This window comes from Episyrphus balteatus, chromosome 1, assembly GCF_945859705.1.
Source record: "Episyrphus balteatus chromosome 1, idEpiBalt1.1, whole genome shotgun sequence".
Lineage (NCBI taxonomy): Eukaryota > Metazoa > Arthropoda > Insecta > Diptera > Syrphidae > Episyrphus > Episyrphus balteatus.
The window spans coordinates 153802011-153827624 of record NC_079134.1 but is presented as its reverse complement, the minus strand read 5'-3'; the positions used below and the strand labels follow the sequence as shown (position 1 = coordinate 153827624).

At 30.9% G+C, this 25614-nt stretch overlaps 1 protein-coding gene across 1 annotated transcript in view; it reads right to left on the bottom strand.

Moving 5' to 3' along the window:
* LOC129921181 (protein scabrous) overlaps positions 1-25614 on the bottom strand; it is a 56384-nt gene that overhangs the window by 9117 nt on the left and 21653 nt on the right. Inside the window, exon 2 of the mRNA XM_056002888.1 lies at positions 18094-18430. Coding sequence (XP_055858863.1) covers positions 18094-18430 — 337 coding nt within the window. The remainder of the gene's footprint in view (positions 1-18093; positions 18431-25614) is intronic.

Genomic DNA, 25614 nt, shown 5'->3' with positions numbered 1-25614 from the left:
ATTTTCATTCCCATTTATCGAGTTGTCTTATCCTTTGTGAAAAATTTTCATTTTTCTTTTCTAAGAAACAGAGGAAAAATTAGTTGCAATTTAATACACCCCCTCCTGGTTTTTCCATTCCCCTGGTTATTTAATAAAAAAAAAAAAACAAGTTCAGAAGGGACAATTGCTTCGCTAAAGTACAAAACTTTATCTTCAAAAGAAAACAAACAAAAAAACTACTAAAAACTCATCGTTGGGCTTATGCAAAAATGCAAAAACTTTTTCAATCAAAAAAAAAAAAAAAAAAAAATGACCCAAGGTTTTTGTGTGAAAGTAAAAATTTTCTAGATAATAGAATCTTTGCAACTTTAACAGATGAGACAATATCATGGCTCTTGCACCACTACCACAGTCTCTTTTATCTTCTTCTTCTTCTGACCGACTAAAGAAGTATAAAGTAACAAGAAATACAAAAAGAAAAAAATCAAAATGCATTCACAGTAAAAAATTATACGCGCAAGAAAGAAAAAGCACAAAATTGTAATTTGATATAGTCGCCGCCGCCTAGCCCAAGGATATAATAAAAAGACGAACAGCAGTAGCAGCAGCCAGTCAGCCAGCAGCAGCGGCAAAATTTGATAAAGAAATTTATTGCAATGTCAAAGTTGATAGCTAAAACAAAAAAAAAAAAAAAAAAATTTTAATAAAAAAAAATCTCAAAAGAAGAAAGAAAATTAGGTATAAGTTTTCACAACAAAGTGCCTTGGGGGATAAGTCCCTCAAGAAGACGAAGACTGTGAAAGATACCGATATAAAAAATGAAGAAAAAAAAAAGGATTCCCACTGAGAATTTAAAAGTTTTGAAATATAATACTCTGTGAGACTTTTTTTTCCCCATCCAAGTAAGTATTGAGTGACTATTGAACTTTGTTGAACGCCTACCGAACGATGGTGGTATTCTGCTTATTTTATCCCTACATCAATGTCAAGGGTTAAGATTTATTAGCAATTGATGTATCTATTGCAAGTGGGTATTTTATAACGGTCGAGTTGAGAAAGAGTTTTTTTTTTTTTTTTTTTTTTTTGTTCTTTTATTGGCCATCAATATTTGACGAAGGTCCTATAAATTGCTCATTGAGATGAGGAAAGGAGTTGACCACATGATTTTATTTTGCATGCAACAATAAAATAGTATCTTCTACCACGAAGCCATGAAAATGCTTGAAAACACAAGAAAATATCATCTTTTTTGAGCAATTGAAGAGTTTCAGTTGGGCGCCATTTAAATTTTTTTTTTTTTTGTTGATTTTTATTTTGAAACAAAAGTTCAGGGATTAAAAAAAAATTCTTTTATGAGACGATTTAAAAAAAAAATTCCTTCAGGAAATTCTTGTGGTTTACACTTGGGCGCCATTGTTATGTTTTTTTTTTTTTTTTTTTTTTAGGTCAAAATTGGTTTTAATTTTGGTATATAAGTCAATTGATTAAAAAAATAAAAGACTCTAACTCGACGGTTCAAAAAAAGTCATCGAAGACAATTTCTTGTGGGTCACTTGGGCGCCACTTTAATGATTTTTTTTTTTTTTTTTTACAGTTGTAAAGTTTAATAAAGTTCTTTTTATGTTATTTTATTGTAGTTAAATTAAGTTTTTTTGAAAGACATGCTCAACTCATAAATTTAACTTCTTAATTTCGATAGTTTTGGGTTTCAATTGGGCGCCAATTAATTTTTTTTTTTTTTTTTGGAAACTGTCTTTTACTCACCTATCTCGACAGTCGTTATTCTAGACACCTGTTGGATTACTTAATTCACCTTTTTACTGTGAACATTCACTTTCAGAAGGACTATACACTTGCAATTAAAAAAAAAAACACACAAAGTGAAGCCCCATAAAAAACAATTTAAGTAAATCGTTTTAATTATGACCCACTCTTACGTAAGTTGTTCACAAACAACTCCATGTCGTTAAAAAAAAAACCTTAATTATTTTAAACTCTTAACAATTCAAAAAAAAAAACTAAAAAAAACGACGTTCATTGATTCAATAGCCCTGGCTCTTCTACTTATTTAAATGTCGAATTCGTTTTTTTTGTAGCTTTTGTTTGTATATTCTCCGTAGGCAAACCAGGCTTGGTATTTTTTTTTTTTTTTTTTTTTTTGTGAACCGAAGAACTACTTCAGCCCGACCACAATTTAACAATTTCACACATTCTGGCTTTCACTCTTGTGTATACAAGAGTACAAAAAAAAAAAATTATACCTATACATTTTCATTTTGTATTTTTACGAATACAAAAGATGAAAAAAAAAAAACGATGTGCATTTTGCCAGCAAATTACATGCTCACATGCCCTGATGCTTCTACAAAAGTCCCCGTCAATATTAATTAAAACCTCCAAAGGACCATAAGCTCTCTCTCTATATATATATATAATACCGGAAGGTATATATATAGAATGGAATGCCATCTATAAGCCTGAATCTATGTATATAGTATGCCCATAATATGTACATAGTAAAGGGTGGTAAGAGTCAGGAAGCTAGTCTCTTGGCAGAGAGGTTTTTTACAGAGCAATGAAATCCTTAACTGTATACACAAACCACCACATTTTTAACTCGCTCATTGCACTTTTGTTCAACGTTTCGTGTGATGGAACATCATCTACAATCTACCATACAATCCCTTGCCACTCTGCTCTGGAAAGTCAGTGGATTTAATCCTTTTTTTTTTGCTCTCTTTTCATTTTTGTGTTAAATTTTTTTTTTTTTTTTATTTATTTTTATTACAAAATTCTCAAGTTTTTCCATAATAGTGTGTATATTTTGTAGATACCTCTCTATGGAATTTAAGTATCTTTAGACCAAAAACCTTTAACAGTTGATATTTGTATAGTTAAATCTCTAAAGAACCTTATATCAATATTTATATAAGAATAAGAGTACAAAAAGGTTATTAATTATAAAGTTAATTTAAAAGTCATAACCAAGTCAAGTTAACGTGCTTGCTTGATGTCCATCAGATTTGTGAAGTATATAAGGTAAATAAGAACCATGAGGACTACAAGTTAATCTCTTTTTAAGACAGGTGTTGATAAGACAAGTAAGAAAAGTAATTGAACTTTGTTGGCGCCCAACGTGGGATATAAAGTTACTTATTTTAATATTCAATCGATTAATTTTATTTTTTTTCTGCAAGGTATATTAATAGTGAACGATAAGGTGAAAAAATTGATTAATTTTAAGAAAAAAAATAATAAAATAAAAAAAATTAATTGGCGCCCAACGTGGGATTTTTCCTTTTTAACCTTTTTTCTTCAGTAACTTCCAGAATTCGAAATAATATTCATGAGTTAATAAGGATTTCAAGTAAATTAATTTTAAAGGCAGCTATTGACAAACAAAAAATTACGAAGATGGCGCCCAACGCGGGATAAAGTGTTCTTAAGCGCTGACCTTTAACGATTCGTTTTTGCGTTGCACCTATCAGAATTGTTGATGTTGTTTCGAAAAATAATGAAGCGTGCAAGTAAATAACCTTTAAATTGATCTGTTAAAAAAATACACATTTGGCGCCCAACGTGAGACATAAAATTATTTAACAGTTTTTAAATGATTCTTCCTGTTCTATCACCACAATATTTCATCTGGATTGATAAATAATAAAGTATAAAAAGCAACAAATTACAAAACTGGCGCCCAACGTGGGGCAAAGAGTTTCTTTAACATTTTTTAAACGACTGTCTTTGTTTTACCAACCAGACTTGTTAATGTTTTTGGCTAAAACAAAGAAAGTAATCCCTTTTAAGTGGAATTATTTAGAAAATTACAATGTTGGTGACCAACGTTGGGCAATGATTAAAAAAAAAAAAATTTGTTGTTCTCTTTTCATTAAAAATAACTTTTTTTTATTTAACCTACCAGAATTGTTGATGCTGATGGATGCTTAGCTCTTTTAAAGTTAATTATATTATCTCAACTTTATGAAATATTGATGCTGATTGATGATAAATAAGCTTCACAACATAATCCTAATATAACGCCAGTCATTTAAAAATTTACAAAAATGGCGCCCAACGTGGGACGAAAAGTTCTTAAAAATTTTTGAAGCTTTTATTTGTGTATATATGTACTATTTACAATGTTTATGTTTACTGAGAATAAAAGTTATGTGTTATAATCATTTGAAACAGCAGATATTGGGGAACAAAAAATTTAAAAAACTGGCGCCCAACGTGGAACTGTATCTATTAAAAAAAAATTAATAAATTGGCAACACTGGTCTTATCCCTCACACAACAATAAATTGTCTACTTAAACTCAAATATGTCATAGCCCTTTACAATCTTTTTTGTTAAGCAATTACATGGATTACAAAGCACAATTACTTCATTGTTATACAACATTAAAAACATGGGACAGACACAAAGAACAAATATAGCAAAAAGAATTAAGTACTCCCACTTTTATTGCTACAAAAAAAAAAAAAAAAACAATAAACATACATAAACCTTCTACAAATTCCCATACACACATTGAAAAAAAAAGGATTTCTTATCCTATCCTCAATAATGAAACTCTGACTCAACTTAGTATAAAAAAATGTTGCTTTAATGTTATGAATGTTAGTCTGTATTTGTATTTGAAATTAACTACATACTGAGTTTTTAGTAGGTACGTGCTTATATTGTGTATAAGAAAAAAAAACAGGACACAAAAAAAAAAACAATTCAAGTATAGAATAAAAGGGCATTTAATCAATTTCATTTGTCATTCCTGTCGACACACATGCCACAAAGGATTTAATTCTATTTCACAAAAATCTCATACCAAACAGAAAATATTTTATGGAAATAGCTTTTTTACCCCCCTCAACAAAGCCCCTCAGTAGACCCAAGGACGAATAAACATAAAGGTGTATATGGTTGGTTTGAATGGTGGTATAAGTTATATTATAAATACAAAAAAAAAAGGATAACAGACGAAGAAAAAAAAAACGAGGGCAAAATACGAAAAGTCAGTCAACCGGAAATAGGGAAAAGCTTTCTTCCTTGGCTTGGCCAGTTAGTTCGTTGGTTTTTGGTTGGTTTCGGTTGAATATGAATTGGGTCACAAAAGGTTTCAACAAAAATTTCTGAAGATACATATTTTTATATAGAAAAAGAAATTACAAGGCAATACAAAAAAAATAAGAGACTAATGAATTAATTAGAGGTAATATTATTGTAAGGCGAGTGTATATTTTTTGTAGGTATACCAAACTCTTTATTTTGTTCTTTGAGGAATTTATTTGTGGGAAAGTATTCATTACAAACATAAAAAAAAATTAAGTAAGTTGGAAAAATATTCAAGTTCTTAAAAACAGGATTTAAACAACTCACAAAATACGACAGAGAAAATAAAAGAGTTTTTATGTTTTTTTGTATGTTTGTTCTTTCATTTCTCCTAAAATACTTATCACAATTTCATAAACGAGATATCATTGGAAGCGTTCTGTTTTCCCGCTGGTTATAGGGTATACATCGTTTGCTATTATGGCGCCTTCTAGAGGTAAAAGTGATGAACAGAGAAAATCAACTGAAAGATGCTTGAAGACTTAAAAAGTTGTAGTTTTTTTTCATTTTATTTTAAAGTAGTTAATTTTGATCATTCTTTTTATTTATTTTTTAAAATTATTAAATTCATTAAATAATTAAACAAAAATTTAAAAAAAAATGTTAGTCTCAATTTAAAATTATATCTATAAAATAAAAGTTTCGAATAGTTTCAATAAATGAATAACCATCAGTCATATTGGTCAGTAGAGTGTGTAAATAAAATCATCGTCTGGCAGATATTTTATACATTTTTTTTTCTGCCTTCCTACTCTAACCAATCCATTATAATTGCTCAGTCATTTCATGAAAAAAGATAAATACAATCTGCACACATTAATAAATGTCGGAGAAAATCAATAAATAAAATATATTTCTGTTGAAATAAATTTCTATTCATTCAGCAAAAAAAAAAAAAAAAAAATTAAATAAAAACAAAAATATATAAAAACTCTATATATAAAAATATGTATAAGTTTTTTTTTATGTACATATGTATTTAATTTGGGTGAAACTTTTTGAGAAGAAAACCATCTGAAAAATATTGAAGAATGTTATACTTTTTCTGTTTTTTTTTTTTTTTATTTTCAAGGATTCTCATATTCAACCATGAGTATGGTGCTTTGTTTCAAGGACATTCAGATGTTTCTTTCGAATTGCAGAAAAACACAAACAAACATACAAAATATCAACAAAAATAAGTTGAAAATAACGAAGATGTGTTTTTTTTTTTTTATCTACATCAATTATAATATAAAGAAATTGAAGAAGGACTATATAGGTGAAATAGCAGGTATAAATATCCTGTAAATATTTATTATTGTTTTACTTCCACTGACATTTGACATTTGGTAAACAAAAATACATAAATGTTTGAGTGAAAAAAAAAAAACTAAACTGTCCTTGGAATTTATTTATGAAATATCAACAACCTTTTGCTTAGAAGTTGTGTGTCATGTTATTGACTTTCAATATTATGTCATCTTGTGACAGGTGAAACTGTAAATGACAAGTTGATTTTTGAAAACAGGAAAGGCATATTTTTGTGATGGAAAAACAAAAAACAACTTTGTGATGCCTTTGTTTTGACAGGTAGTACGTTTTTTTTTTTAAGTGGATACACATCCTTTAAAGCTACTTTGTATAGTATTACAAGACTTTTTGTAACATAAAAATTATAAATGGCGTCTCAAAAGTGAATATCTGAAGAAAAAATATATTCAGAAAAAAAAATTTTTTTTTTCAGAAATCAATTTTTTTTCCAGATAAAGGATTTTTTTTTAAAAGCTTTTTAATTATTTTTGTATACATCTAATAAATATCATTTTAATCAAGTAACTCATTTAAAATACAAAAAAAAAAAACTTTAAGTAAAACCCAAAGCATCGGTAAAAAAAAAATTGCCTATAAATTGATTTATTCACTACCGAGAAATTAGAAAATTGAAAAATCACCTATATATTTCCTTTGAAATCAATTTAATATATTCTAACCAAATCCACCTTAAATAAACACAAATTTCAAAACTAATAAACAAAATTAATTTTACTAGAAAAAGTGGTTTTTAGTGAAATAAGTTTTAATATTTTTGGTATTTCTACAAAATAGATTTTATTCGATTTAAGTAAATATTGATGAACACACAAACATTCTTTTGTTTTTTTTTTTTTAATTTGAACTAGTGTTAAGTCTACTCAGAAATATTATTTCAGAAACTCAATTTCCCTGTTTTCAGTGCGAAATATTTATTTACATTTAATTTTTTTTTTTTTTTAAATTCAACATTTAATACATTTTTTTTTAATTACATACAAGTGAAAGTGCTATTAAATGCCAAATAATGTGTGAATTTTATTCTCTTCTTTTGACACCCCATTTCGACCACTCCTAAATGAGTTCAATGAATTCTTAATAAATTGACCAAAAAGGATCAAAAACCAACTATTTACAAATTATTTAAAAAAAAAAAATCTATTTAATTTGTATTTCATTCAAAATTATTTTCAAAAAAAAAAAGAGGAAATAAAAAAACAACAAAGCATTAATTTTATTTCCTGCCATCATCAGGCAGACCCAACCCAAGATAATTTGCGCACACGACGTTGCAAATTTGCGAATCTGGTCTTTAATTATATTTTTTTTTTTTAAGAAAAATATTTTGTATTTTCGTCCTCTTTCTTGACGCCAAAAATATAAATTCCAAGAAATTCGAAATACAAAAAAAAATGTGGAAACACCTGTTCGACTTACTCTTGATTGTCAAAAAAAAAAAAAAAAAAAAATACAAAAACCTTTTAACAATTTGTGGATTTCTGGAATTTCTACCTCTGAGTGCGTTGAGTTGAGAGTTGAGATCGAAATTAAAGAGAAGGGAACTTTCGGATCCATCTGCTATCATCTGGGACAAAGTCTGTGTTGTTGGTATATTATTTGGTACAATGGTTGATTTTTCATTGAACTACCAAAAGTGATATAAGTTGTGTTGTAGTTGTTCGAGGTTTTTGGGAGATTGGGACATACAGCAACTAAAGAAAGAAGCAGGAAACATCTGCAAGATTAAAGAAAAAAAAGGAAGACACGAAACGTATGTTTTGTATCGTGTTGTATGTGGAAGCACAAAAACGAGGCACATAGGGAATTCTTCACGCGGTTTTATCTTCTGTTTTTTTTTTTTTTTCTTTTCCTGAGGGTTTTTATGCCTCAAAATCTATCTTCTCGTTTTGTCTGTGTTTTTGTTTTTTTTTTTGTTTTTTTGCAATAAAACCAGGCCTTTTGTGAGAGAGTTGGAATTTTTTGGTTACATCTGCTGGATGTTGGTATAGTTGATGTTTTTTTTTTTTTTTTTGTTTCTTATGGTTACAAATGGATACAAAAGGGGTTTCATTTCGTTACTTCACGGGCTTTTGGGCATCATATTGAAATGTTCAACGATCTTGAAAAAAGAGGAGGTCTTTAAGTAGGTCGTTTACAGTTTTTTTTTTATTCGTTTTGCAATAAAATGGTGTGTGAGCATTAAAGTTTGTATTTTTATTCATGTTTTTTCTGTTTTTTTTTTGCATTTGTATCATCTTACTTTCTTTAAGAAATATAAATTAAATAATACCCACAACCTCCCTAATAGGCTTAAAAATTGGTAATTATGTATGTAAAAATAATCAACTTGGTTGCTTGAATTTCCATTCGGTACCTATAAATATTGTTTTTTAATTCTATAGGACACAAATATCATCACCTCGTAACAGGGGTTTAATGTAGATAATTAAATGTACGTGATATGACTCAAGTCAACTTAATTTAAACACTTTTTTTTATATATGTAATAACGAGATTTAAGAAATTGGATAAAAAACATTTTTTAAACCTTATGATGAGATTATGTTTATAAATCTCAAGGATTGAGTCACGGTGTAACCTTTTCTTAATTTGTGATACTAAATTATTTGATTTGACAAAATATAATCTTAATTAGAAAGGAATAATTTAAGACAAAAATTCAATGTATCACAAAAAATACATATTTTCGAAGGCTGGTTACATTCGCCATTATCCCTATCAGGTATCACACATAACGGTTGAATTCAATTAATATTATCAAATGCTTTAAATATCACAAGTTTCGTTAGTGCATTAGTAAGGTATCACCGGCGCCCTTTGTATGTATCACGGAGTTTTAGTTTTAGTATAATACATTTTTCTGGGAGCTTTTTATAACAGGTTGTTTCAGAGAGTATAACAAGTACTTCGAAAACACACAATTTAATTGTCTTGTAGTTATCACAAGTTGCACAGGCAAGTATCATTTGTTGCACTAGTGCATATCACCGATTGCTTAAGAAAGAATAGTTTTTTTTACGAGATAATGGAGTGTTTAGATAATACATATCACAGGTCATTCCGTTTTTTTGTAGTTTGTATCACAGCTTGCCAAGTTTCTCAACTTAGATTCATGGATTGAACAATTAACTCACAGGTCACTTAGATAAATATCATAGATAATCCTTTTCAGAAAAATGGGAGCTCAGCATAGTATAAAATCACAAATTATATCGGTAAAATTTGATTATTTTGACTTCTATCACGGATTGAAAGGGTAAATATCACAGGCTCTTCCCGAAGATATCATAGATTTTTCAGCTAAGAATGAATGATTTTTCAGAATGTATAATGAGTTTCTTACTTCATATAAAGAATTGTTGTGATATGTATAACGGATTGCATGGAAATGCATAAGGAATAATTTTGATAATTTTATGAGTTACTTTGGCATTATACCTATCACAGATTATTAGGTTTGGTATCATAAGTTTCTGCAACCCATGTCATGAAATTCTCAACTGAGCTTCGTCGGTTGTCCAATATCTCTCACGGGTAGCCTTGGTTTTTATCACGGATTACTATCATCGGAATTTATCACGAACTTTGTAGTGATCTCATAACATGATAGATTGTATCACGCTTTCCTCTTTGCTACACCACCGTGTTGCGTCAGTATGCATTAAGAAATTTTCAGCTAAGTATCACAAGTTCTTCGGTGAATCGGTTGTATCACAAACTACTTTGACAATTATCACAAGCTGCCCAAGCATCTAGCTAAGCATACAGCTGGTTGGAGACCCTTGTTGGTTGAAGTCCAACTCCAAGATGCACTTAACGCACCTACTGGTAACGCCAAGTAAGTATCACAGGTTGATCTCTTTAGATCATGGAGCATAATAGAATAGAAAGTCATATATGAATCTGGCGCCCAACGGAAATCTATTTTTGTTTTTTCTGAAGAAACTTTTATTTAAAAAAAAAAATTTTAATTTATTAAAAATTTAAAAACTAAAAAAAAATTTCTTCAAACAAAAGCTTATCAAAAAAAATGTTCTTGTCATGTTAAAAAAATATTCAAGAGACCAGTCAGAAACTGAAGATAAGTAATTGATTTTTTGTTTTTTTTTTGTGACACACCATTTTCTCCGTCATCGTTATATTTCATTTTGTGAAATTAAAAATCTTATTTCCTCTTTGAATCAAACAACACAAAAATCAACACAAAAATAATAAAAAAAAATTGAAATGCTAAATCAAAAAGAGAACCAAAGTCTTTCCTTCAATTTTGAAGCTATAGTTATGACATTTCCTTTGTGTCCTTGTTAGGTCTGTTTTCTTCCATTTTTTTCTTTTTTTTTTCATTTTTTATTTGTCTTTGAATATTTTTTTTTTTTTTTTTCATTTAAAAGACAGAAAAAGAAAAAAATTCAATTTCATCATTTCTATAAAACCTTAACCGCTTTTAGATGAAGAAGATAGGTATATACAAATACTCTTGTATAAAGGATGCTGGAAAAGGACTCAAAGGATATGCCTTGTTTTGTTTGTTCATTTTAATTTATTAATAATATAAAACAAAGGGTGAGAAATAACAATCAACGACTATGAATTAATAATAAAAAAAAAACTCAACACAAATATTTATTAAGAATACAAAAAAAAAAGAAAGAAAGAAAATAAAACAATTTGTTAAAGTGTTGAAAAAAAAAGGTGAAAAAGTTTTTGTTTGGATTTTTTTTTTCTGCGTTGTGTTTAACTTTTGTATTTACACTGTCCTTGTAAATAAAATAAAAACCACAAGGAATTAAAGGAAATCTCCTTTAACAAAAAAAAAATCAAGGTAAATCAGAGGATTTAATTTTTTATTTTATTAATCCTCAGGACTTCCTACCAATTAAATAACCAGAAGTATCCTTTTATTTATGTCGAAGAACCGCACCCATTTAATGAACCAATCTAAATTCAAATCTCCTTTTGGTTTATCATCACCTCAATTTCAATTATAATAATTTTACTTAATCGTTAAGTGGCGCCCAACACACAATAACCCAAATAATATTATAACAATTCTCTATAAGCTAAGCTCTTTTGCTTAAATCACAAAATTGTGATTATGTAAAAACAAAATCACATCAAATTACCCAAAAAACAACACATAAATAAAGAGAAACCATTTAGAACGCCCCAACACGAACAAAAAGAAGAAGAAGAAGAAAAAAATCAATTTTCCCATACTAAAGTAATGAAAATACACCTAATCCTATAAGTATGCTATAAAAAATATAAATAAAAATACTTCCAAGTATTCAAAATTGGCTAAAAAAATGAATATGCGCATCCACCCCCCTTCTCCCCTAAACTAATAAAATATGCCTTATTATCCACACGAAAGTAATTATAAATTATCTTTATGATTCTAATGTCCCATTTCCAGATGAAATGCGTCTTGTAAGGACTTCCCTATCTTAAGGGAAATATCTGATTTATTCTTAACAGCAGGGGATAGGGGAGGATGGGGTTTTATGGTAACAGCAGTATTACAATAAAGTAAAGTCGTTAATATTTAGTGTCTTTTAACGTGTCTTCACAGGAAGAAAAAAACAAAAGAAAATTGTAGAAACTATCCTTGGAGAATAATGCTCCTTTATAACCATCAAAAAAATACCTCCATTTCACTATACTACACTGTCTTGATTGCAGGAAAATGAAAGAAAATATCAATCCTTAAGTCATTTCTCTTCATAGTGGATATAATAATGACTTTCTTTCTCTCTCTTTCCCTTCTTTTGTTTCACATCCGCTGAATCCTTGGTGCCTTTTTCTTATTTACTGCAATCCAGTTTACTCGTATCCTTTTTCCACTATTCTCTGCCCCGCCTTCATGATGAAATAAAGTATAATAAACAATAACCGCAAAAACCTCAACCTAACCAATCCTGCCCCCACCCCAACATTCCTTCAAGGCTTATTGTCAGCTCTCCTTTTTGTAGATTTCATGTCCTGTTTTTACCATCATCTAACTCACACCCTCCCAACTTAGAAACACCCGCTGGCTGACGATGGCGATGGCGGCGGCGGGCGAACCGATGCCGTGTCTGCTTTCTACCTTTATTTATAAATGTGTTGTTACCGTTAGCGCTGGCACATTCAACTTGTGCTTTTGGCATTTGGCCATGATGCGATATGGTTGCTGGCTGAAGTGTAGTGTGTGGTAGTGGCTCGGCACTTCGATGCGCCACACTACCCTTCAACCATATCATCGTCATCATCGTCATCAACCGCCACCACCACCTTACCGAAAAATTCCACTAGTTCCGTATAATTAATACGGTCGAAACCACAAAAATGTTCGTGTGGGTTTACCCAGGGAAAACACAATTTTGTGATGACGAGAACGAACGACTGACGGACAAAGTGACGGCAACAACGTAGAGAGGTACCCATTTAAAAGCTTTCTGGTTTAAACGTAAAACAAAAAAAACAACAACAACAAAGAAAAACACATACTTATCGTCCTTTTTCAGTTATACAGTATATAGAATGGAATTTAAAAAAAAAACCAACCCATCAACCCATCAACATCATGATCCTGATTGAGAATGAAGATAACAGTGCGGAGACTAGATGACAGCCAACCAACAAATTATCCTTTTCTCTCCAACATGCAACACACACAACCTACAAAAATGCACTCTATGCATTCTTGTTGAATTTTATGAGCCACCCTATTTCTCAATTAGGTGTATAGCCACATCTATTTTATAGTATTATATCATCCAACTCCCATTTACCTCCTCCCCCACACTGCCCCTGTGCATTCTCATTTTGTTATTATACTCAGACCTGGCTGCAAGTGTATAGAGATGCTTTTCTCTCGTCGGTCGTCCTGTCAAATTGTATCATGATATATGTTTATAATGGTTTAATACATATACAAGATAGAATCCCTTAAGTGGTGCCAGGTGTTTTGCGGTGTTTCACGCTATTTTATGGGTATCCTTTTCCAAAAAAAACTTTGCGAAAAAGCTAGAGAAGATACTTATATTCTTTTTGGGGTAAATTTACGAAATTCCTTTGGGTCCTGTCAGCATTGTTTTATATTTTTTTATTCTTGGTACCTATAAAATTTCAGGAAGTGGGTGATGGTCTAATCTTATGTCTTATCATAATAGAACAATAAAAAATAAAAATAAATAAAAGTGTTTGTTACTAAGTAGCGCCCAACGTGAAGATTCTGGGTGGGAGGTGTCAAAAGTATGTATTGATAAGTGAATTTAAGCGCTGGGATGCTTACTCATCTGTATTGGATAGTAAAAGAATTATTCTGTCAATTGATAAAAAGAAAAACAAAAATGTAATCATTGAAAATGGCGCCCAACGCAAGATTCTGTTTTAAGTATGAAAATGCATCAGTTCGGTTTCTTGTTTAAATAAGAAAAAAATAAAACATGAAATTCTTCTTGACAGGAATATTGATTGAGCACTAGATTCATTCGACACATTTTTAATAAGAATTGCACAAGAATGGCGCCCAACGTGAGTTGTATCATGAATCCCAATAAATCAAAAAAACTAGGAAAACGTGTTTCTCTATTGAAATTATTGACATAATTCACAGCCCTGACAGATGTCAATTAATAAGATGTTTCGTTCAAAAGAAAAATAAATAAATACATTGAAAATATTAAATGGCGCCCAACACAAGTTACTATTAAAAGATTTCATGAAAATCTATGCTCTTTTTTGTGTACAAATGTATGAAGTTAACCTGGAAGATGATTTTATTGATTGGTCTCAATAAAAATAGGTCGTAAATGAAAAAAAAAAAAAACAAATTATTAAAAAAAAACAAGACATAACAGAATATTTGAAGAAACTTCTCAAATTCAAATAATATTTGTATGTTTTAAATTTCCATCTGTTTAATCTGTTCAATATTTTCTATAAGGAAATATATGTGATTCATATCAATTTAGGACTTGCCCTTAACTGGCGCCCACCGTGAGTCCCAACAAATTATCAAACATTTAATCATAAGAAGTGATTATTCCATTAAAATTATTGAGAAACTTAATATTGAGTTGCTATAAAAAATGGAATTAGAATTTTCACAAGATTGGCGCCCAACGTGGGTCCAAGAAAACTTCAAACCTACAGCAATGTTATGAATACTTGAAATTATTGAGGAAATTAACATTGAATTATGGCTTTTATTTATTAATTTGACGTTATGTCGACATTAAACAAAAAGGATATAAATCAAAATGGCGCCAATGGTTTTTTGTTTTCTTTTTAATAATGTAAGTAACATTATATAGCTACTCTATAACTCAGTCAGTCCAGAACAAAATATTTATATGGAAAGAGTATAAATTAAAATTTTAAAAATGAAAAAAAAGGAAAAATGGCGCCCAACGCATTATTTTTTCTTTAGAAAACGATATATTCTATCCCATGGATAGTTGAAGACATTCTTATAGTAAAAAAAAAAACCAAATAAAATATCAAAAAAAAAATTTTATTTAACAAAGAAAAAAAAAAAAAATTGTCTTTTTGAAAAACCTCTTCATAAAATCTCATAAATAAGACTGTCAGTAATATACCTCTGTTTTTCATTTTTCAGACTGATTTAATTTTATTTGAAACTTTAAGCACTATTCAGTTCATATCCTCAATCCCTTGTTTCATTTTCATTTATAGTTTATTTTTATATTCATCGCAGTTAACAGTAACTGACTTTACTTGTGCAAACTTTTGAAGTTTGAATTAACTCCCATTGCGAATTGAACCTTCAATGTCAAAATTTATAACCAAAAGCCAACGTTCTCAAAAGTGTCTTTACTAAAAATTGTGTTACCTACTTCTTTAATACTTAAACTAAAAAAAAAAAAAAATCACTACTCCAGTGGTAATAACTTTTCATTTTCTCTTCTTTTTTTTTTGTAACTTTGTTACTCTCAACGGAGAGATTTAACAGAAAAAAAATTTTAATAAAGAATGTTTGTGAATTTTACCATGCCATTTCTAGAGAGTTTCATGAGTCTTATATATACCCGCCAACACCACACCGCCCTTAAAATGTCAGTCATCTTTTGGTTGATTTTTGAAATCTTCACTTCAAGCTTAAAATAAAATTCAAAAATGAGAAAATGGAAAATGGCACCCTCTCCAGTGATTATATGGTGGGTGTGTGATGGAGGACAAGCTAAGAATAAAAATATTATTATGTGTCAGGGATAATGAAGACATGATTTCTTCACACATCACTGGAGGAATCCTTCCTCTTTTATACATCATATTTTACTGTATCCTGTTGGATTTTCACATATATATTTATATCTCAATCTTCGAAAAACTCCATTCCAACATATTCGTATACTTTATAAATGTTTCCATTATACATAATAAAAAAAAAGGCTTTCGTTAAGCCTTCACTGAATATTGAAAATGTCCAATTTCCTTGTTTATTATCCTGCGACGAGAAGCACAAGTTATTTTGTTTTTTTTTTTTTTTTTTTCTTTTAGCCTCTTGTTAAAGTTGGTAGGTTTGTGTATATACTTTTTCCGCGAAACTGTTTTCGAACAAAAAAAAAAAAAAAAATTGTTGAATTTTATGTAAATTTGTTATTTCCTCTGTTCGAGTCCTTTTTTTTTTTTTTTTTATTTTTACTTTATTTTGATGGGGGAGAGAGATTCGTGAGAAAATGTAAGCAACTGCCTTACGTGACGATAACATCTTAAGTTTGAGTAAAAAAAAAAAAAAATTGAACGGGGAATGAAATTTCTCACAAACGAGAAAGCTATATAGAGTTTAGAGACAAAAAAAAAGCTCCTCTGTCCTAAGTAGGTTCGTTTTTTTTTTTTTTTTTTTTTTTTTTTTGAAAAGGTTTTCACATTGAAATTGTTTGTTTATATTTTCATTTTCTTTTCATCCTCCCTCTCTCTTCTTACCTCACCCCGTTCCATTAACTTTTTGCTCAATTGACGTTCAATGATTTTACAATTTCTGTGTTAATATTTTATGCTATTCGAGTAGAGCAATTTCTTGTGAAACAAGGAAATTTTTTTTTTTTTTCTCATAAGAATACACAAAATTGTATCTTGTTCTTGTTTTTGACACAATGTCGTGATTTTATGACAAAGACTCTCCTTGTACAGAAATATTTTTTTTTTTTTTTTTATTTACTTTGTTTTTGTGTCTCTTGTGTTTTTGTTGTATATTAAGATAAAAATTTGATTAAAATGATGTTAAATTGAAGTATTGAAACGTGTTTTATTTTTTTGTAAGCTTTACTGATTTGAAGTATATTAACAGTGAGATGATGCAGTCATGTGGAATTTTTGCAAATGCCGTAAAAAAATAATAATATGTATTGGCATTGATAAGAATTCGTTTTAAATATTTTATTTTTATAGAAGCAATATTCGTTTTGGGTAAATATTGTTGAGTGAGAGTGGGGGTATTTTGAAATAAAAAAATATTGAAGATTTTCTTAAAGGTTTTATGAGGAAATTTTGATATTTGACAATAAAATTTTATCAACAAAATAAGGCTAAAAAAAAAAAAACAATACATTTACCTTTCTTTTATTCATCATCTTTTTTTTATATTGTCTGAGTTTAAAAAAAAAAAAAAAAATGCGTTGGGCATTTTGTTATTTTTTTTTTTTTCTTGGTTAAATTAAATAAATTAACTATAATTTGATCTTATGGTGCTAGAAATCACGTAAAGAGGAGAAAGACTTAATACCTAGTATTTTACTTTTTAGCAAAAAAATAAAACAACAATGCGTTGGGCGCCATTTGTAATGGAATTAATGATTTTTTAATTTAAAATTTTTGATTTGGCTTTGTACCATATACCTACTTTTCCAAAATATTTATTTTTTTCGTTTGAAAACAATTTTTTTTTTTTTTGCAAAATAATATAAAAAATATTTAAGTACTACTTCAAAGTATTTTTTTTTTTTTTTAGAAAAATAAAAGACGATATTGGAAGAAGTTTTTAAATTTGTTCTTTAAAAATTTTATTGGGTTTTTATATTCCAATATGTTTTAATTTTTATTAAAAAAAAAACTTTTAATTTTTGTTTTAAAAAAAATTTTTTTTTGAAAAATAAAAAAACTTCATATTTTTTTCAACTTTTTATACAAGTTGGATTTTCAAATATTCTTACTCCTCTTAAACTTTCAAACCAAATGTCTTAAACGCAATCGGATATTTCTTAGCTTATGGAGGGGGGCCTTTTCTAAAGGTACAAATGTTTTCTACCCAAGTTAATCTTTTTATTTGATATAATTTTGTTACAAAATAAAATAAAAAAAAAAACATACACACAACCAATAAAGATACAATTTTTCCCATCAAATCTAATGACACTAAAACTGAATGTGAATATGAGGTAATAAGATTATTTTGGTTCAATATCAGACCAAAAAAAAAAAAAAATATTGGTAGGATGAAGTAATAATACCATAAAAATAAATGGATATAATCATATAAATATTGAAGAGAGAGGATCTAGAGGATAATATTATTTCAATGGATAAAAGGTATACAATATTACATTAATATGACGATATAATACATTTTGACTTTTGATGGCTATAACCAATTTATTCCAGAATAACCCCAAAATATCTTTGTAATAAAAAATTACATTTTTATTTTATATCAAAAAATAAAGGACAAAAAAAACTTACCTCATCACTTTGATCACGATTCAACAATATCCTTCGCATATCCTCCTCCCGCTGTATAGCATCCTCACGTAATTCCTTAACAAATACTTCAGTCGTTTGTTGGCGCTCCTTAAGTGCCTCCAATTCCAATTTGAATTGGTGGAAATCACTTTTGATTGTTGCCAAATCTTCAAAATTCTGCGTACGTTGGCTAACATCTTTCGAAGCTTTGCTAGCTACACCCTGTAGCTCGCTTAGTTCTTTTCGAATTTCAGCTATTGACTGTGAAATCCATTCGACAGTGAGTTTCTCTTTATTGCCACCAATATGACTATCACGTAACGTTTTAATTTCATGCCTGACAAAATGGCAATCATCATCATCATTATCATTATTATCATCATTCAGCATCATTGTCGGAAACAGAAGAAACAAAAAAAAAAAAGATAGAAGAAGAAGAAGAAAACATGGTAAATGATGATTGTAATGTGACAGGAATTCCACCAGCAGAGCCAAAAAACATGAAAAGAAACGCAAATAATAAAAAAAAAGATATCAAATTAGATTTTTTTTTTGTCTTGACATTCAAATTATTTATGTAATTTTTTTGTTTTGTAATTTAATTTTAATATTAAATGAGTCACTGCAGGCTAAATTTGATGATTAAAAAAAAAAATAAAGAAAGAAAATAATTAAATTTATTTTTCGCGTAAACGGAAATACTTTCAAAAGTCTTTTTAGAATATAAAATATTTTAATTGTGAATTAAAACAACTCTTAAAATTTTAACTAATTTCCTTTTTTTTTTTTTGAAGGAATGGCTGCATAATCTTTCCAAATATAATAAAAAACTCAAGAAGTTTTACTTAGTTTTTTTTATACAAAATTCAATTTTCCTATGAAATGAAAAAAAAAAATTCCCAGTTTTTTTTTTTTTAATTCTTGGCCTAAATTAAAATAGAGCTTAATAAATCATTTATAAGCCCAAAGACATGTTAAAATAAAAAAAAAAAAAGAGTGTGTGTACACATGTACACTCGACTGAAGTTATACTTCTCATTCAGTAAATTCAGTAAATAAATGAATTTCATTTGATATTTTTAATTTCTATTATTAATTTAATTAATCCACACTTCGTTTTTTATATTTTTATCAAGTGAACAATAAATTAATTCTTTCATCCTCCTTGCGTCCATGTAGTTTTCAATTTAATCTGTGAAATTTACTCATGTTGTGCGGTTCAGAACGTATGGTATATGCTTAATGATAGTAAACAAATTGCGCATAAAATATGCTATATGGTAATTTTATGAGGATTGTGTGTGCTTTAGCACTAGTAGTAGCAATATGCAACTTGCAGGGTTGCTACAAAGCTCAAAAGTGAGCTGAGCTCAGCTCGCAACTCAGCTCAAATTTTGAGCTAGCTCACTTTTGAGCTATGTACCATAGCTCAGCTCATTTGAGCTAAGCTGAAAGTGAGCTGAGCTGATGGTTGAGCTGAGCTGAGCTGTTGGTTGAGCTAAGGTAAAGTGAGCTGAGCTGAGCTGTGATGGGTGAGAGGATACATTGATTTTTATTTGGAAAGTATAATGAAATATGAAGATATTTTAAACTTTTATAAAACACAATAGCTTAAGATGTTTGGTTCTAGTTATTAATGGAATTATTTTAACACATAGATATTTTTATAAATAAGACAGATAATTTTTCGTGATCTTTTCTCTTGGTGTTTTTGATAGTAAATATATTTCTATTTTTTTAGTAAAATATTTCTTTTTTTATCATAAAAAAAAAATTCCGGTATAATCCGGTTTTTCCACTTTTTTCAAAATTCCGAGAAAATCGGTTTTGAAAGTTGAGGTAAATTTTTTTTTTCGAAAAATCCCCGAATCTTTAAACGCTCCTAGAAGCTAAACCGCTTGAGAGCAATTTTTGGGAGTGATGCCAAATGATAGCTTGTGTCATGGGCCTACGCTTTGCACATTGTCAGATTTTTAAAAAATCGCCTTCCATGTTAAACCGCCACATCATGCCTATTTTTTCAGAATCGTGCCTATTTTTTTTTTTTACTTTTAAGTTCTCCCGGTTTGAGAACGCGTGGACCTACAGGGATGGGAGTTGTACCCAAATGTAGGTTAGAGTCCCCGCTACCTTTTGGCATCAAAAATTTTATTTCCATTTTCTTCAAAATTCCGCGATATAGGCGTTGGAACGCTTTGACTTGAGACAGGGGAGTGGTGCCATATGAAAGCTTATATTCTCAGCTAGCCGATGGTGGTATAATCCGGTTTTTCGATTTTCATCAAAATTCCGAGAAAATCGCGTTTGAAAGTTGGGGTAAAATTTTTTTTCGAAAAATCCCCGAATCTTTGTACGCTCCTGGAAGCTAAACCGCTTGGGAGCAATTTTTGGGAGTGATGCCAAATGATAGCTTGTGTCATGGGCCTACGCTTTGCACATTGTCAGATTTTTAAAAAATCGCCTTCCATGTTAAACCGCCACATCATGCCTATTTTTTCAGAATCGTGCCTATTTTTTTTCTTACTTTTAAGTTCTCCCGGTTTGAGAACGCGTGGACCTACAGGGATGGGAGTTGTACCCAAATGTAGGTTAGAGTCCCCGCTACCTTTTGGCATCAAAAATTTTATTTCCATTTTCTTCAAAATTCCGCGATATAGGCGTTGGAACGCTTTGATCTAGAGACAGGGGAGTGGTGCCATATGAAAGCTTATATTCTCAGCTAGCCGATGGTGGTATAATCCGGTTTTTCGATTTTCTTCAAAATTCCGAGAAAATCGCGTTTGAAAGTTGGGGTAAAATTTTTTTTCGAAAAATCCCCGAATCTTTGTACGCTCCTGGAAGCTAAACCGCTTGGGAGCAATTTTTGGGAGTGATGCCAAATGATAGCTTGTGTCATGGGCCTACGCTTTGCATATTATCAGATTTTTAAAAAATCGCCTTCCATGTTAAACCGCCACATCATGCCTATTTTTTCAGAATCGTGCCTATTTTTTTTTTACTTTTAAGTACTCCCGGTTTGAGAACGCGTGAACCTACAGGAATGAGAGTTGTACCCAAATGTAGGTTAGAGTCCCCGCTACCTTTTGGCATCAAACAAATTTTTTTCATTTTCTTCAAAATTCCGAGATATAGGCGTTGGAAGTTGGGGCGCTCACTTTCAGCTCAGCTCAAATGAGCTAAGCTATGGTACCTAGCTCAAATTTGAGCTGAGCTGTGAGCTGAGCTGAAATGTGAGCTTTTTGCAACCCTTTCAACTTGCCACATGGAAATTACCACATGCAACTTGCCACACGCAACTTGCCACATGCAACTTGCCACATACGACTTGCCACATGCAACTTGCCACATGAAACATGTAAATTGCAACGTGTTGTGTGTTTTATGTTTGCCGTACTGCGGCGTACTGCATTTTTAAATACTAAAGTACTGCCTACTCTAAAGGTGAAACGACAGCCCTGCTACCCAGGGTGATCGCGTCATAATCCCTTTGACATTCTTGTCAAAAAGTAAATTTTCATACCCACCCTCCCATAAGAAGTATAACTTCAAAAAATTTTTTAATCAATTTTTTTAAATATTTTTGTAATTTCACTTTCAAACTCATTTAAGTCTAAACTTCAATGGTCTTCTCTTCGGTACTGAAGTAAAAAAAAAAAAATAATCTACACGAAAAAATAATAATTTTTTTTTTATTATTTTTTTGAAAATGTATTGTTATTTTAATTTTTAATTGAATAAAAGGGATTAAAATTAAAAACTTTTAAATGAATTTTCTGTTTTTATTTTTAATGAATTTATTGTTGATGGTGATTTTGCCGTCGAAAATTTTTCCTAACACATATGTAAATAGCCATCAAAATTCACCGCATAGAATTATTGATTCAGAACATTTCTCAAAATTTTGTCTTTTTCTTCACTTTTCCTAAAATGTTTCTTTTAGTTTCACACGAAACTTTGTATGCCTCCTTTTTTGGGGGAAAGAAGGAGAGTTGGGTAAATATGGACCACTTATCATAAAACAGACAAAAAACACAGCTTAAGCATTGTATTTTTTTTTTTTTCAAGCTAAAACTCAAAATAGTTAAGTAACTCAAAAACATAGTGTGGAGGGTAATATGGACTGGTTCTGAGGAATAAAAGAAAAATTGGTGGTCCATATTAGCCGATTGGTCTATATACATATATCCCACCAATAGTTAATGTTTATGAAAAAAATCTATTGGAAATTGGCTGAGAAAACAGATGTGGTAAACTCAACAATAATAAGAAGTATCAACTTGAACATGAAAAGTACAATAGTGTTGCAAGTAAAATGCAACGAAGACATAACACATGAGAATACTTTTATGCTAATGATCTTCACAATCAAAAAGACCAAAAACACACAAAAACATACAAGACAGTACAAAATTAAAAAAAAACACGTTTTCAAAGTTGTTGTGTTGCACAAATTTGATTTTTTTATAAGGACTTTCCATCGTTACGGGTGTGACACTTACTCACAATTTTATGAGCTATTCAGCCATTATTTATTATTAATTGAATAGAGTTATGAATACAATGCATGCTGTTCTTTATTATAACATATTTAATAAATTGAAAATTAACATGGTTAAGTTTAAATGTTCAATTTAAATGCTTTACGGGTGTGAGGTTTAAAGCAGTAGACATTCCTATAAATTAAAAAACATTGCATGTGTAACTAAGGAAGTTCTTTTTCAATAATTGTATTTATTATAAAAACTATTCATTTTAAAGGAGTTAGGGGTATTATAAACGAAAATGTTACGGGTGTGACATTTCATACTTTTCTTATTTTCTTTGATTTTTCTCCAAAACTTATCGCTTTTTTTTATCTATTAAAACATTTTTCTTAAATTCCATACAGAACCTTAAATAGATTCCATGCTTTTGGGTGCTAGTATATTCAATTTACACGAAAAAAAATATAATATTAGAAATGTACTGATATTTCCAGCCCAGTTTTAATTTGATTTTTGGAAATTTATAATTGTATAACTATAACCTCATTAGTAATGAATGAAAGTGCAGGGACGGGTTAGAATATTCCTGCAGCGCCTCTCCGCTTGTCGTAAAAGGCGACTAAAGGAGTAAATTTAACTAGGCCACAAACACCAAGGTGAACCTAGCGACACTTAACACCTGTAAACTTTCCCAAAAGTGTGCATGCCAGTCCCTGGGTTGGCACGACTGGAGATCACCGGTGCTGTTAAAGATAGATCAAATACAAAACTGGAGCATGCACGCGTCGAAACAAAACAACAACAACGTTTCGCAAGATTTTGTGAACTGAAGCATTATGGAAGTACTCGTCCAAGGAAATGACACTACCCCGCCAGGCACTACCATTACTAATGGTACTGATCCTGGACCGAGCAGCAATGCTCGGGTCAGAGCTAGACGGATTCCGGGGGCTAGCAAAGTAATGCCGCAGATTAGACAGAATCTGAGAATTGCGAGTTGGAACGTTGGGAGTATGACAGGTCGAAGCTTCGAGCTGGAAGAGATGATGATAAGAAGGCGAGTAGACATCTTGTGTGTCCAAGAAACGAAATGGCGTAACACGGGAAATAGGGCTCGTTTCTTGGATACAAGGACAAAAAATTACAAAATGTTCTACTATGGAACGGAAAAGGGTAAGAACGGAATCGGAATCATCCTTACAAAAGACCTCTTAGGCAGCATATTATCCATTTCGAAATCCAGTGACCGTTTGATGTCCCTTAAATTGGTGATTAAAGGAAAGTTGTGGAATATTGTCACTGCATATGCTCCCCAAATTGGATGTGAGCAGGTGGAAAAAGATGCATTTTGGCTTGATTTTCACAACCAACTTAAGGATATCCCAAAGGAAGAGTTTTTGTTCGTGGGCGGAGATTTAAATGGACATGTCGGGAAAACAAACGAAGACTATGAAGATTGCCATGGAGGCCTCGGATACGGCACTAGGAACTCTCCTGGTGAAGACATCCTGAGCTCGTGCAAAACATATGGTCTTATCGTACTAAATACCATGTTCATCAAACAAAGCCGACACCTGGTCACTTACAGCAGTGGTGGAAATGAGACCCAGATTGATTACCATTTGGTATCTAGTTTCATGAAACCTCGGGTCAAGGATTGTAAAGTGATACTGGGAGAAGCGATCGCCCACCAACACCGTCTCCTACTGACAGAATTTTTTATGGAGACAGTGAACGACAACAAACAGACAAAGACTTTTGGGAAGATCAAATGGTATAATCTGAGTAAGGAAAAAGGCGAAGCTTTTATTTCGAATATGCAAAACTATCTGTATAACAACACCAACATTTTTCGAAATGAAGAGAGTACAGCACAAAGTATGTGGGACCTCCTACAGCGAACTTGCATAGAAAAAGCCAAAACACTGTTAGGGGTTTCAAAAGGACACAACCAACAAGGCAAAGAAACATGGTGGTGGAATGATGAAGCTAAAGCAGTTGTAAGTAAAAAGAAAATGGCTTTCAAAGCTTGGTCGAAGTGCCCCTCTAATAATACAGAGCAAAAGTCACGCCTCGAAGTGGAATACAGAAACTGCAAGAAAGAAGCGAAGAAGATATGTGCCCAAATTCAAGCCAAGAATACGGAAGACCTATATCGGGAGCTAGATGAAATTTCTACCCCGACTGCTGGTGCTATTCAAGAGCTACGACAAAACGTGAATAAGGGCGCAACCATTTTCAAAATAGCCGCTCAAAGAAGAAGAAATGCTCAGGAGATCTGTTCGCCGAAGTTTATTAACAATGCTCAAGGCCAACTACTTGTGGAAAACGACGAAATCCTCCACAGGTGGCGACAGTACTGTGACGAACTTCTAAATGAACAATTTCCAAGGCTACACTTTCCAATAGCTTCACCTAACTTAAGCGAAGTATCCGATGTCACAGTCGAAGAAGTTAGTGAGGCTGTAAAATACTCCAAAAAGGGAAAAGCTGTTGGGCCAGACGAAATACCCTCAGAGTTTTGGAAAAAGATGGGAGACATCGGGTCTAGATGGCTCATGGTTCTTGTTTCCAAGCTTATACGAGGTGATCGAATGCCTAATCAATGGAGGGAAAGTTACCTTCTTCCAATATACAAAGGAAAGGGTGATACTCGAAGCTGTGATAATTACCGTTCGATTAAGCTGATGTCACACACCATGAAGATCGTTGAGCGAGTCTTGGGTAGCCGACTGCGAAAAATAATAAGGCTATCTGATGACCAGTGCGGGTTTGTTGCGGGTAAATCAACCACAGATGCAATCCAGAGTATAAGAATCATTATGGAAAAACATCGAGATTCCTTGGAGGATTTGCATGTGGTATTGGTTGATTTTGAAAAAGCATTCGATCGACAACCACGAGATCTGATATGGGTGGCCCTCAGACAACGAGGAGTTCCGGAAACCTATGTGCGGATAATTATGGACATGTATGATGGAGCAGTAACTAAAGTAAGATGTGCAGCTGGAGTCACCGAAGAATTCGAAATCACAGT